Below are 14,054 nucleotides of genomic sequence, written 5' to 3' on the forward strand. Positions count from 1 at the left end.
CGCCTTCACTTAGATTTTGTGGATTTATTAAATGAAAAACGACATGTAAAGGAGCCCTGTCCCCTCCTGGGAGTCCCTGGCATGTAGCTTTTCCCTCTTAGTCTTTTTGTGCTGTTTTTTTCCTCTGATTCCTGAGCTTTTATCAAGATGCTGCTTTCGACAGATTTATGTGTTCATGGGTTAAAAATAGGTTTGTTAATAAATTCACCTAAGTGCCTGCTAAGCAGAATAGATGCTGCTGACAATAAAACAAGATGGGTTTGTTTGCAACTTTAACTGCTTTGAGAAAGGAACAAAGAGCAGCTCCAGAGGCACATCAAGATAAATTTATCTCAGGTTAAATATTTTTGTGATCTTACAGTTAAAGCATTTGAATTCTGACATTCTCATCAGTATTATGAAATGCTCTGTTAATAATGAATAAGATTTCTGAGAATTACAGATCCTTTTTTAAATCCAGCCAGCTTCCATTTGGGCTTGTTGCAGAGCTAGAAGGGCCCCCCTGAGCCTCCTTTTTTCCAGGCTGAGCCCCCCCAGCTCCCTCAGCTGCTCCTGCTGCTCCAGCCCCTTCCCAGCTCAGTTCCCCTCCCTGGACACGCTCCAGCCCCTCAGTGTCTTGTTGGGGTTTTTATGATGTTTTTGTAAATCAGCCATTAAGACTGTTACCTCTGTGTTAGATTTGGGACCTTTTTAACAGATTTATTTCATGTTTACAGTAGTGGACTGTGCTTAACAGCATCTATTGCTTTGTTTCTGCCAGTGATAAGCTGCAGTTTATAAACTGAAGCTGGGCTGAGCTCTTCTGTCTCATGGTGTTTGCAGGGATTTGGGCTCCTGATGGTGGGAGGGTCTGGCTCTGTTGAAGTGCTGCTTGCATTTCTGGCCTGAGGAGCAGGCAGGTATGAAGCCTGGGAGGCATTCATCCCATTCCTCATCCCCGTTCTTCATCCAATTCCTCATCCCATTCTTCATCCCATTCTTCATCCCATTCTTCATCCCATTCCTCATCCCATTCCTCATCCCATTCTTCAACCCATTCTTCATCCCATTCCTCATCCCATTCTTCATCCAATTCCTCATCCCATTCTTCATTCCCATTCCTCATCCCATTCCTCATCCCATTCCTCATCCCACTTGGCAGCCAGTGCAGCAGGGGACTCAGATTTAGAGCAGAACTGATTTAGGGTCAGCGTGCTGCTGCTCTCAACGTGTTTTTCATTATGTTTCAAGACCTTTCGTGTGCTCACCTTGATTTATAAAACCTCCAGGCTTGGCACAGAAATGGCTTCACCTGTTTTAATCTCTGTCTCTTTACAGGATTGTTTATATGAATTAAACCAGTGATTTTAATTTGTGGGTTTTTTTCCTCTTATTTGAGATTTGCGTTGAAAGAGAAGTCAAACCTCCGGCGAGCCGTGTGGATTTTGACCTCAAGCCTTGAGCAGGGCAGACTGAAACATTTTTGGGGTTTCTTTTTATTTTTTTTACATGGATATGCCTTAAACCCTCTGGCTGGTGGTGTCCAGCAAAGACTATAATGTTCTAAAGGTGCTCCAGGGTTGCTGGGGCACGGGCTGCGTGTGACCTCCTTCCCTCGGGAAAGGTTTGGACTGATGCTTCCTGCCTGCCAAATTTGTCTGTTTGGCAGCTGGAGCGGTCTGGGCCGACGTGGCTATATTTAGGTGTGTCCCTCTGTGGCTGAGTTTATGAAGGCTTATGTAGATCAGGGTAAAAAATTTATTTCACTCCTTGCCAACTCGCACATGTTGGCTGGGCCGTCTCTGATGCGATGAGGCAAGTGGTGCTGGAGACGAGGGAAACGAGGTTAATTCAGCCTGGGTTTGGAGCTCGTTGCAGGGCAGAATATTAAAGCTCCTTGCTTTGCTGCAGTTAGTTCTTTGAAGCAACAAAATCCCTGCTTCCTGCTTGAGACACTGTAAATCTTTACATTTAATTAACGTTACCGCTGTTGGTCATCGTCAGGTGGGACCCGCAGAAAACTCTTCTGCAGTTCCAGCTGGCAGGGGAAGGTAAAGGTTGATGTTTGCCAGGCGTGGTCTTTGCCTGGAGGAGAATTGGATGGGATGGCAAAAATCCCCTCGTGTGTTTGGCTGGAGACAAGCTCAGTTGAAAGGCTCCTGCCCCAGGGCTTAGGCCAGCTTGCAGCTAAATGAGAAATAAAATCTGTGGCCTGTAAATACATGAAAGTCTCGGAGCAGTGTGGTGCTGTCTGCAGTGACTGAGGTGCTGTCTTGGGGGGCTGCTGCTGCTGCTGTTCAGCTCTGGTATTTCCCCAAAGAAATAAAAATACTTGCAAAAAGTTCCAATCAGAATGTTTTACCCAGGGAAACGAGCCGAGCTGGGAAAGGAAAGTTTGACACGGGCGAGTCCTCTGCCAAGGAAATGCAGGAGTGAATCTTGAGCGCTCAAAGCAAGGTGGGAAATGACTCCAGGATCTCTGGAGTGTGTTCCCTCCTGACATGACAGTCCCAAGTGGCTTCAGATGTGCCCCTCAGAGCTGGTGCAGGTGGTGCTTGTGCAGGCAGTGGGTGGGGATCTTGGGGATCAGAGATGCAGCAAATCCTGGGAGAACGAGGATGGGGAAGGGCCTTGATTTGAGGCCGTGTGAGGACACTGAGGGCACTTGGTGTGTTCAGCTGGGGAAGAGGAGACTGAGGGGAGACCTCCCTGCAGTCACAACTGCCTGGGCAGGGGCAGAGGAGGGGCAGGACTGAGCTCTGCTCTGGGGGAGCAGGGACAGCACCCAGGGAATGGCTGGAGCTGTGTCAGGGCAGGCTCAGGTTGGATCTTCTTCCCCCAGAGGGTGGTTGGCACTGAACAGGCTCCCCAGGGCAGTGGGCACGGCCCCAAGGCTGCCAGAGCTCCAGGAGGGTTTGGATGATCCTCTGGGGCACAAGGTGGGACTCTTGGGGATAAGTCCTCTGCAGGGCTGAGGAGTTGGACTGGATGATCCTTGTGGGTCCCTCCCAACTCAGCATATTCTGTGATTCTGTGGAAGCTGAGGGCAGGATTGCAGAGGGGCACCATGCTGCCTATGCCCTCTCACCCAAAGGGCTTCCCATCCCTTAATACATTTTACAGCACTCAGATGGTTTAGATGCTTCAAATTCTGTGTATTTTCACGCTGCACAGTGTGAGACTGCGCCAGTGGAGACTGGAGACACATCTCCACGTCTATAAATACACAGATATTTATGCACACACGTCTGTATTTATATCCCTGTGCTATGGAGAACCTCAGCTGTTTGTGCCCATCAGGTTCCTCCTGTTCTGGGTGTGACTCACACGCTGCCCCATCTTACTCCATCCCTGCAAGGTCTCATCTACCCCCAGCAGCCACCAGCACGTGCCGTGGTCGGTGTGATCCCAGGAAGCAGGGCCTGGGCCTGGCAAGGGGCTGCTTTTTTTTTTAACACCAGGGTTGTGCTTCTGGGCTGGATTTGGCTGTGGAAGAGCCTCAGGTGTTCTCCCGTGGCCTCTCCTCGTGCCCTGGTGTAACGTGTCCCATCACGTCACCTGATGCACGGCGCAGTCGTGGGGTTGAAGGACGTGCCTCCCAGCGGGTGGCTCAAGGCAAAAATTCCTGCTCTTTGATGGATTGGAGGTCATCAGTTTATCTCCTCCTTGCTTCAGAGCACAGTGTCTGTCAAAGGTTGCATTTTTTTTTGAGCTTTTGGTTGACAACGTGTCCTTGAGTTTGAAAGTCACGGAATTATAGGTGGGTTGAGTTGGAAGGGACCTTACAGAGCAGCTAATTCCAGCCCTGCTGCACTGTCCCCAGGTGCCACATCCATGCATTTGGAACACTTTCCAGGGGTGGTGCCTCCACTGGTGCCCTGGGCAGTCTGTTCTAGGTCTTGACCACCCTTTCAGGGAAGGAATTTTCCCTGATATCCAACCTGAACCTTCCCTGGTGCAACTTGAGGCCTTTTCCTCTCACTCCATCAGACTAGATTGGGATGGAGCGGAATGGAATAGAATAAGAATGAGAATAAGAATAAAATATTTCAGTGGAAGGGAAGCTACAATGATCATTGTGTCCAACTCCCTGACCCTCTCAGGACTGCCCAAACCTTTGCACTTCCATTGTGTTTGCCAGCTTGGCACTCCCAACTTTTCCCTGCTGAACACCAAACTGCATCAGCCTTAGTAGCTGCAGATAATGTGAATTTTCTCAAATTAGAGGCACACTGGGGATAAGTTTTATCCCCCCAAGACGTGCTTGGTGTGTCAGTTCACGTTGCTGACTCAGAACTAACCTGATGCTTTCTCCTTTTAACTAAAATTAAAATTATTTTGTTTTAACGTGACTCCTGGAAGAGATTAAATGCACAGAACCATCACTTCAGCCTGTGTAGCAGCACTTAGATCATCCAGGGCTGTTCAGCAGGTAAATTAATCCACAGGGAACAATCCTAAATACCTGATTCAGTGACGAGTTTGCACATAAAGCAGCGTTAGCGTAAACCAGTGAAAATTATGTTTCAAATGAACACAAATTGTCAATTAGAAAAGGGGCCAGCAGGACTTATTAGCTCTTTTTTTTTTTTCTTTTTTTTTTTTGTTGCTTCATTTAGAGAAAACTTATTTTGACACATAGTTATTTTGTTTTTCCTCAATATGATGTGTTGGAAGATGACTGATGGCAGCTGCTGATTTGTTTCTACAAAGATTAATTAGACACATACTGAGATAGGCTTTTAAAATTAATGGATTTTAATGGATCAATGGATTTTTTTCTTTTCCCTGTAAATAGACAACATAGTCTGCCTGCCCTGCAGACCCAGACTTTGAAATGGAGATTTTTCTAGAAAACCATTTCACACGTATTTCTTAAGGAATTTGAAGGAGCAAGAGAAGTCTGTGAACATCTGTTTTCTGTTTTTATCTAATTTTCTTATCCTGAATTGTAAATATGTTTACCTGACAGCAAACCTATGTTCAAATGCCAACAAACAAATACCATTTCTTAGCAGTTGCATGTGCTGGTTTTGAATTTCAAAATAAGTTGCAAACAACTAAATTTTGGAACATTTGGTGGGATGCAAAGATGCTGCTCCCACTGCACAGGCAAGAAACCCAACAGTGAGAAATAAAACCATAGAAATAGGGAGTTACAGCCAGTGGGAAACCTCATCAGGATCCAGAAGAGAAAATACCAACAGGGAGAAGCTGCTGGTGGTGTGGATCAATAGTATTGCCACTTCCCAACGTGAAAGTCAATGCAGCAATGCTCTCCTCATCTGTAAAATGAAATAATCTAAGGGAAAATGGGTGGATTACAGTTAAAGCTTCATAAAAAAACCTGCTGTCAGTCAAATAAGATGAGGGGTTCAGCTTCTGAACCGAACTAATCCATGGAGCTGGTGGTTCAGGCAGGTCGGTGGGGACTGGCAGGGTTAGAAACTCCTGCAAACACCTCCTGCAAAGGTCACAACTACAGTGCAGATGAAAAGACAGGAGGAGCCTTGATAATGTTTCTTCCCTGGCAATTCCTGCTCTTTCTGGAATGGGGCATTTGAACCCAGCGCTGCACAGAATATTTAATACTCTCTGTAATTACAAATGGCTTTTAACAGTATGAGCCAAAACACGAGAGCTTAAATGTCCTTTTAGAAGTCGTAAGCAGCAACAGTATCATTAAGCTGAAATCCATAATCTCTGATTTATGTGGATGTGGAAAGTCTGATGGAGCTCAGTTCTGGCTCGGGCGTTGAGCGGCGCGTGCTCAGCCGTTCCTGCTTTGTTACTCACTTTGTTTATCATCCCTCTCCCTTCCAGCCACTCTGACGAGTTACTCCGAAAATGTGGAACGCACTAAGTATGGAGGGGAGAGCAGCAAAGAGCTGGGATCTGGAGGAAACCTGAAGCCTTGGCAGTCCCAGAAATCCAGCATGGACTCCTGCCTGTACCGCGTGGACGAGAACATGACGGCCTCCACCTACAGCCTCAACAAAATCCCCGAGAGGAACCTGGAGACCGTCCTGTCCCAGTCAGTGCAGTCCATTCCTCTTTACCTTATGCCACGGCCAAATTCAGTAGCAGGTAAGAAAGCCGTGTTTGTGCCTTTAGGTCACACAGCACCCTCTTGTCCCAGCCCTTCGTGTGTGTCCTCCTTATCCCAGGAGAAATCTCCTTTCTTGGAGTCATCGTCCTTAAGAGGGACAGAAATGGTCTGTTTGTTTGGCTTGTTGTTTCTAAATGGAAAATTCCTGGTTCTGATGATGCTCAGTGGTTATTTCAGCAGTTTGTGGCCCCTCTTCAGCACTTTGTGGTCCCTCTGTGACAGAACTGTACAACCGTAAGATTATTGGAGAATATGTTCAAAAAGAAAAGGTTCTTTGCTGTCGTTGCAATGCACATACCTCAGGTTTAAAGTGCCGAGGCATCACAGCCATTTCTACTATTTTAAAGGATTCATTGTGAGTAAAATCAAGTGTCTGATCTTCTCTGAAGATCCTAAGAGCTTTGGAGTTAAGAGAATGATGGGATTTTCTGCCTACACAAGGTTGGCTCTGGGTCCCACCTCTCGTGGTGGCCTTTGCCCCGAACATCTCAGCACACAGGTGTCCTCACACCTCACAGCACCTGGGACTTACTGACGATGAAAATCTTTTGTCTTGGCGTCAAGCCAAGATTATTTTAATTTAAATTCCCGTCTGCTGTTTGAAACATTCCAAAATGATGCTGTGCCATGCCTCACTGATGTGTTTTCCCGGCCTGCTGAGTGTCCCCCTGAAGCTGGTGACAGCAGGGCAGAAACGAGAGATGGGATTAAAAATATTAAAACTGCTTGCCTGGAATTATTCCCCTTCCCTTTATTGCCCCATATTTTTTTCCTTGCTGGGTGACTTCTCTGAGGTAAAACATTCTGGTGTTGGTGTGTCTGTATAAGCACATGGAGAAATCCAGGCTTTGAATTCCGAGTCCCTGTGGATTCTCCTGTTGCCTGGCAGCAGGAATGCTGCTCCAGAAAGTCCAGGGATGGAACTGAGAGATATCCCAGGATGCTGGGTGTTAAATCAGCATCCCTTGGTAAACCAGGCTGTGTTGCATAACTGGATTAGGTTCCCTTTTTAATCCCACTTTGGCCAGTCACAGACCTGAAAGCGATGTGGAAATGAGATTTCGAGATGCTGGAGTACCAACAGCCCGAGCACGGGGGTGCAGCACAGGCTGAAAAACCTGCATTTCAGACTGGAAAGAGGGGATGGGGAAAAACCTGGAAAGCTCTGCTTGCACAGCCTGGTTGCTTTGGAATAATTTCTCATAAGTGACACGGTGCAAACACCTTCCAGAGCAAACAGGGTGGGTTGGGCACTGTGAATTTAAATACACGTGTTCTGGTTTAATTGACTTTCAGAGTTGTTGCCTTGCTTGGTGCATTCAGAGACAAATAACTATTTCAAGAGAAGACTATCCAGCAAGGTTCAGAAACACCTTTTCCTTCTGGATTTCTTTTTTGGGGGGAGTTTTTGCTGCTTCCTATGTCAGCTGACACCATTCATGTCCCAGGATAAATCGTGGTGGTGACTGTGGACAGGAATTCAAGATGTGCCTTAAACTTTTATCACCAAATCCTCACATATTGGCTCCTGTAAGCTTGTGGCACCAGAAAATTCTTGGTTTAGAATGGATTTATGTGGATGTTTTTCCCCAGACCATTTAACCTTGTTATCTTTGTGCTTGAATGATGGGAAGGGGAATCCAGGTGTAGCTTCGGGGTTGATTTAAGCCATTGCCCAAAGAGTTAATCCTGAGCTGCCAATTCCATGTCCTTGCTCCAGCTCCACACATGGGATAACCACTTGATAAACCAGATTAGCTGACTAATCCAACTGAAAATGAACCCTCCAGAAAATTGGTATATATTAATTTATAACCTCAAGGTCGCCAGTGTGGAGGCAAAGCGTGGCTGGGTGGAAAGCTGCCTTTCTTTTAGTGGCATTCCATGGTAATTCCACATTTGAAGGTAATCATGAGATCACAGCTTTGCTAAAACAGGCCCTTCTTGTCTTATTTTTTCTTGTCTCTTTTTTTTTCAAATCCAGTTGAATTTGTGTACAAACAAAGTCTGTTCTTGGGAACCAAAGCATGGCAGCGCTTACACCTCGTGTAAGCTTTTTTTTCTTCCTTTTTCATTCTTTTTTTTTTTTCCTTTAAGATTCTCCCAGAATATCTTCCAAAACAGCACAAAAATGTTCTTTCTCACTGCAGCTTGCAAAGAGCAGTCACTGACTGTAACGTGTCCCTGCTGTCTGCGAGCAGGTTACAACTGGGAGCAGCTCTTACAACACATAATCTTTCCTGGGAGGGTGGGCAGGCCCTGGCACAGGTTGCCCAGAGAAGCTGTGGCTGCCCCTGGATCCCTGGAAGTGTCCAAGGCCAGACTGGAGCAACCTGGGCTGGTGGGAGGTGTCCCTGCCCGTGGCAGGGGGGTGGAACTGGATGATCTTTAAGGTTCCTTCCAACCCAAACCATCTTGTGATTCTGTGATTAATCTCATCTTGCACTTTGTCACGTAATGTATCTTCAGTTAAAAAACAAACAGTTAAAAGCACTTTAAAAACAGTTAAACCCACTTTTTTTTTCTAGTAAAAAACACCCCAAAATGAAAAATAACAACACTTCAGGCTCCTGTAAATACCAGAGTGGGATTTGGCAGAGCACATGCAGGTCTTGGTAAATCTCTCAGATTCAGGGGTTACCATACATGTGATATTTTTTAAAAGCCCAGGTGTGGGAGCACGTCTGGTGAGCAGTGCTGAGTTACCACAGGGAATATTAGGAATATTATAAACATTATTAGGGAATTTTCTGGCATTAATTCCTTGTCAGCTGGGAAGGGCGCTGCTTTTTTTGTTTGCCCAGGCAGCCAGCATGGCAAAACACTACCTTGGAATGGGAAGGGGAACTGTGCTGTGGAAGGGTGACCCTTGGTGTTGGAGTTGGACATTCAGGTCTTTGAAGGAACAGAGATTTCGTAGGGAAGTTTGCATTTCGTGGACACAAAGAACGTCCCGTTCTATTCCCGTCACCCGTGAAACGAAACGTGAAATCTTGTGTTACCCAGACCACAGGCATGGTTTATAAGGTCTGTTTAAATATTAATAGGGAATTAAAATGCCCTTATATAATATACCAGCTCTGCTCTTTTTCCTGTTGGAGAGTATAAAATAGCAGCAAATGTATTATTAGTGACAAACTTGAATGGAATTCTCAGGGAATCACAGAATCACAGAGCGGTTTGGGTTGGAAGGGACCTTAAAGATGATTCAGTTCCACCCCCCTGCCATGGGCAGGAACATCTTCCATTATTCCAGGTTGCTCCAAGCCCCGTCCAACCTGGCCTTGGACACTTCCAGGGATCCAGGAGCAGCCACAACTTCTCTGGGCAACCTGTGCCAGGGCCTGCCCACCCTCACAGCCAACAATTCCTTCCCAACATCCCATCTAACCCTGCCCTCTCAGTTTGAAACCATTATTGTTGCAGGTATTGTTGGCTCTGAGGGCAGGGTTTGCAGAAATGCCTGTAAATCCTGTCCTTTTGGGAACATGGCCCTGGCAGGGGGGTGGAATGAGATGACCTTTAAGGTGAACTGAATCCCTTCCCTCAGACAAGAGCAGCAACACCCCCCTGCCCTCTCCCCATCTCCCCCCAGAGACCCCATCTGCAGAGTCCACCCCCTCCCTGGGCTGCCAAATAACCAATTTCAGCTCAGGTTGGTTTGTATTTGTTGCTCAAATAGTACATTGACACTGAATTATCTGCCACTATTTGCCGTTTCCCTGGGAGAATTGCATCTGCAGTATGCAAATATTATTTCTGAGGAGACACTTTTCCCCTCTGTGGTGTTTTATCTGCAGTCACTGTGTCTCATTACGTGGGATAAGGTTCAGGATTGAGGGGAAGCTTTCAACAGTTTAATATTATATTTTCTAAGATAAATTGATCTTGCATAATTTTTGAAGTGCTGAAGCCTGTTCTCAGGAAAAAAAAATTGCTCCCAGTTCCTCTGGCCTTAGATCTCTTTAATTATTCCTCAGTTCTAAATCAGGAAGATAAATCTCAGTTCACCCTGAGCTCTGAGTTAACTGACAACTGGGAAAATAACCCATAGCAAAACTGAAATGGATCTGCAAACAGGCACTGTGTGAGAGTCTCCTCTGTTGTAGATGGTGATGATGATGAAGGTGGGAAGGGAGCCTGGTTTTGGGCTGCTGAGAAATAACTCCTCACTTCTTGTAGGGCCAGCAAAACATCTGGGGTCACAGCTGGTGCTCATCTCACAGGCAGGACAGAGGTGGAAATGAGACTCTTCAGATAACTAAAAGGAAAATAAAATGCCCTGTCAGGATGGATTTTTTTCCCAGGAAATGAAATGGTTCTTGTTCTGGAGCAAGCAGAGCTGCTGATGGGCTTTCCTTGAAGAGCCTTGGAGGGGTGGTGGGTTGGGAGGGACTTCTAAGTCATCCAGTCCATCCCCCTGCTGTGGGCAGGGATGTCTCCACAAGACCAGGCTGGCATGGGTGGAGGGATGAGGGCTGCAGGAGGAAGGTGATGCCAGGCTCCAGGGTACCCTCAGGACACTTCAGAGCTTCCTGGGGGTGCTGCAGTGAGGCTGCTCTTCCCCTGCGGATCCTCTGGCTCAGTGACACTGCAAAACTGGACAGAAATTGCGATGCAGAAGGCACTTTTCAGGGGCCAGGCAGGAGTGACCCTGAGGGTGATGCTGAGAGCTCAGTGCCCACAGAAAATAACCCTGCTAAAGCCCCTTCTGGAATTGCATCATCTCAGCTCTAATCGATCCTTCACAGTCAGCATCTAATCAACTTTGCACGAGTAAAGGAGCATGAAGGACTTCTAAAAACAGGCCTTGATGGGTTTATCCTCCTTTTCTTTTTTTTTTTTTTCCTTCTCCTCTTGTTTATCTTTTGTCCTCTGTCTCTCTTACTCTCTTTCTTAAAACTTGGAAAGTTTGAAGAACAGCATTAAAAAATACTGCCCCTTCTCCCCACCTTTATTAGAGCCTGAATCTTGCTTAATTTTTGACTGCAGCACCATCCTGTAGAGGTATTTACGTGGTCATTAAGAATTGTATGGGAAAAAAAGTGTTTCCCTTAGTTTTGAAATGTTCTGCCTTTCAGTTTTGTTGAATTGTTGCATCTTGTGTTGGGTCTCGGGGAGGAAGGACCCCAAGTCCGGTGCCCTGAGTGACTCTGCAGAGCTGTATCAAAATATTTACCCAATTCCCAGCGAATAATTAACGTCAGCTTCACAGGCAGCCTTTGGAAAAGTCATTTAATGAATTAGCTCAATTTAAAATAATAATTTTGTTGTGGTAATTGGCTGAAAACTCAAAGAAATAGAAGCAGTACTGCATACAGAGTGCTGAGCAGCCCAGGACCAATTTCCATGGGTTAAATTTTAATGTGAATTTTGGAAATGGTTATCAGAACAAGAGCAGAGCTGGTGACCTGCAAAGACTGATTTTAAAGTTTTCTGTTTCTAATTGGAAAGATTATTTCATGCAATGAAGTTTTCATTCCTTTGCTTTATAATACTCTGTAAATTCCTTGGCTGACAGGGGTCTGAAACGGCAGAATAATGGGTAAATTCAGATGCAAGGAGTCCAAATTTGTTTTGTTAAGCCACATTTTCTCCTATTTTCCAGTCATCACCATGGCAGCAGCTTTGTGGCCAGTGTTAGCTCTAGTCTGCTCCAACTGAGCTTATCCATGTAGTGATGGCACCTTCAGCAGAGACCAGTAAATTATTCCTATTTAATCCAGCATTGTAAAGAAAACTAAATTCTCCCATGAGCAAGTCACGTTGGAACAGCAGAGTTATCTTCTTTAGTTCAGATAATATTTTCCTCACTTATTCATGTATTTTTTTTGTTTTTTTTGCTGGGCCGTTAAAAGTTTAATTTTCCTGCCACTAATTCTGGCTTTAGGGACAGATAAATGTTAATATCCGAATGAAGTAGCTGTAGAATAATTGAAGAGGAGGTTGTGGGCTCCAGCATGACCTGCAGTGGTGAGTTGTCTTTTACGTAGCAGGAGGTGCTGAGTGTCTGTGTCAGCCTTGCACAGACGTGGCCGGGTTTGTGACGGGGAGAGGAGCGAGATCAGCTGTAAGAGACTCCACATCTCCCATTTTCCAGGTGCCTGCTTTTATTTGAGGGCATCAACAGGCCAAACCAGAGCAGACACCAACAGGGCATGAGGAAGAAGTCACCAGAACGCTTCTTTACTCCTGGCTAAGGAGCAATCGGTTGATGATCTCAGCTCTGTTGGCTCAGGGTGGTTTTAACTGGGTTTTAACTGTGTATTTTGCTGAAAAATCCCATAACCAGAGCGTGAAATGGAAAGCCTGGGTGTGATGCAGTTCTTTGCTCTCTCCTGGCAGCCACCAGCTCGGCCCACCTGGAGGACCTGGCCTACCTGGACGAGCAGAGACACACCCCCCTGCGCACCTCGCTCCGCATGCCGCGCCAGAGCGTGGCCGGCGCCCGGGCACAGCAGGACCTGAGAGGTGAGAACTCAGCTCTGGGAGTTCCCAGTCGTGGGGTGGGGAGATTGGATTGCCCCTGCTTTGTCTACATCCACGGGGAAGTCAGAATCCCAGAGTCCTTTGGGCTGGAAGGGACCTTAAAGATCACCCCGTGCCACGCAGGGACACCTTCTCCACCGTCCCAGGTTGCTCCAAGCCCCATCCAGCCTGGCCTTGGACATTCCCAGGGATCCAGGGGCAGCCACAGCTTCTCTGGGAATCCCATTCCAGGCCCTCACCCACTCCCACAGGGAAGAACTCCTTCCCAATATCCAAACTAAATCTACACTCAGTTTGAAGCCATTCCCACTTGTCCTGTCCCTCCAGGCCCTTGTCCCAAGTCCTTCTCCAGTTCTCTTGGAACCCCTTCAGGCACTGGAAGGGCCTCCAAAGTCTTCCCAGAGACTTCTCTTCTCCAGGCTGGACACCCCCAGCTCTCTCAGCCAATCTCTGGTCCCCATGGGGTTAATACTTTTCTAATTTATAAAAAATCAGAAATTTGAATGAACTACTATTATTTTTACTTCCTTTTTATTTTTTTTCCAATCAGAAGCCAAGGTTTGCAGCAACCCCCTTTGCATTTTGCAGGGTGCCAGTGGGGAAAGAGCCCAGCACAGTGACAGGGCCACTGTCCCAGTGTGTCCCTTGTAGGGATGGTCACAATGCCCATATTCAGGCAGCCCTTTGCCTTGTGAAAGGCCTTTTGAGAGGGGAGATTTCTGTGCTTCTTCCTGGCAAATTCCACAGACAAGATGTTAGCAATGAGAAGAGGAGCCAGGGCTGACATTTTAGTGTTTTGTTTATTCCCAGGCGGCTCCAGCACCATTTGCTCCATGTCCTTGGGATTTCAGCCCACCCTACAACTTCCATCCCCCCCTTTAATCTGAGCTCAGTCTTTGGCCACATGCTCAAGCTGTCACTGGGACAGCAGAGCATTGAGTTAATGCTTCATCCCATCATTTGTCATTGCACAGATGAACAAGTGGCTGAGAAAGCTCATTTGGGATATTTTCAGGTTGTTTTCTGTGCCTGGTTTATTCTCCCCTGTACATAGAAAATGGGTTTCTTTTGGCCATACATGAAACTTCCCTGTTCTCTGGGGGGTTTTTTTGAGCAAGTGCCACCATCCTGGAGTGAGGAGCTGGGGAGCTGAAGGACACAGATCAGGTTCTCACCCACATGCACAACCTGCTCCAACCTGACTGGGCTTTGTACCATGGAATGAGCCCCCCGAAAAACTGGGTTTGGGAGCTGTGGATGGCAGTTTGGAATGAAATCCCCTGCCTGGGGAGGCAGTTCTAGAAATGCATTAGCAGGCAGTGAGTGAAGAAAGCGAAGTTTGACAGACCAAATTTCCATATGTTGGGAGGCAGCAGCTTGCCAAGGCTGCGTAATTTGCAGTGATTGCATCCAAAACATTCAACTTTATTGTAGGAACAGAATCGAATTGTTTTCCAGACACACTTTTAAAACCCTT

General features: G+C 46.5%; 1 protein-coding gene across 7 annotated transcripts in view; it reads left to right on the forward strand.

Annotated features, from left to right (window-relative positions):
* The window catches only part of TANC2 (tetratricopeptide repeat, ankyrin repeat and coiled-coil containing 2), a 202,057-nt gene that overhangs the window by 120,150 nt on the left and 67,853 nt on the right, over positions 1-14,054 (forward strand). For all 7 annotated transcript variants that reach the window (XR_007630274.1, XM_050327573.1, XM_050327574.1 and 4 more), the window contains 2 exons: positions 5,803-6,066; positions 12,434-12,559. Coding sequence is in view for 6 of the 7 variants with exons in the window: in XM_050327573.1 (XP_050183530.1) it covers positions 5,803-6,066; positions 12,434-12,559 (390 nt within the window). In the remaining variant the exon portion in view is untranslated. The remainder of the gene's footprint in view (positions 1-5,802; positions 6,067-12,433; positions 12,560-14,054) is intronic.

Source organism: Myiozetetes cayanensis, unplaced genomic scaffold (genome assembly GCF_022539395.1).
Source record: "Myiozetetes cayanensis isolate MyiCay16 unplaced genomic scaffold, myiCay2020 scf34, whole genome shotgun sequence".
NCBI classification, from domain to species: domain Eukaryota; kingdom Metazoa; phylum Chordata; class Aves; order Passeriformes; family Tyrannidae; genus Myiozetetes; species Myiozetetes cayanensis.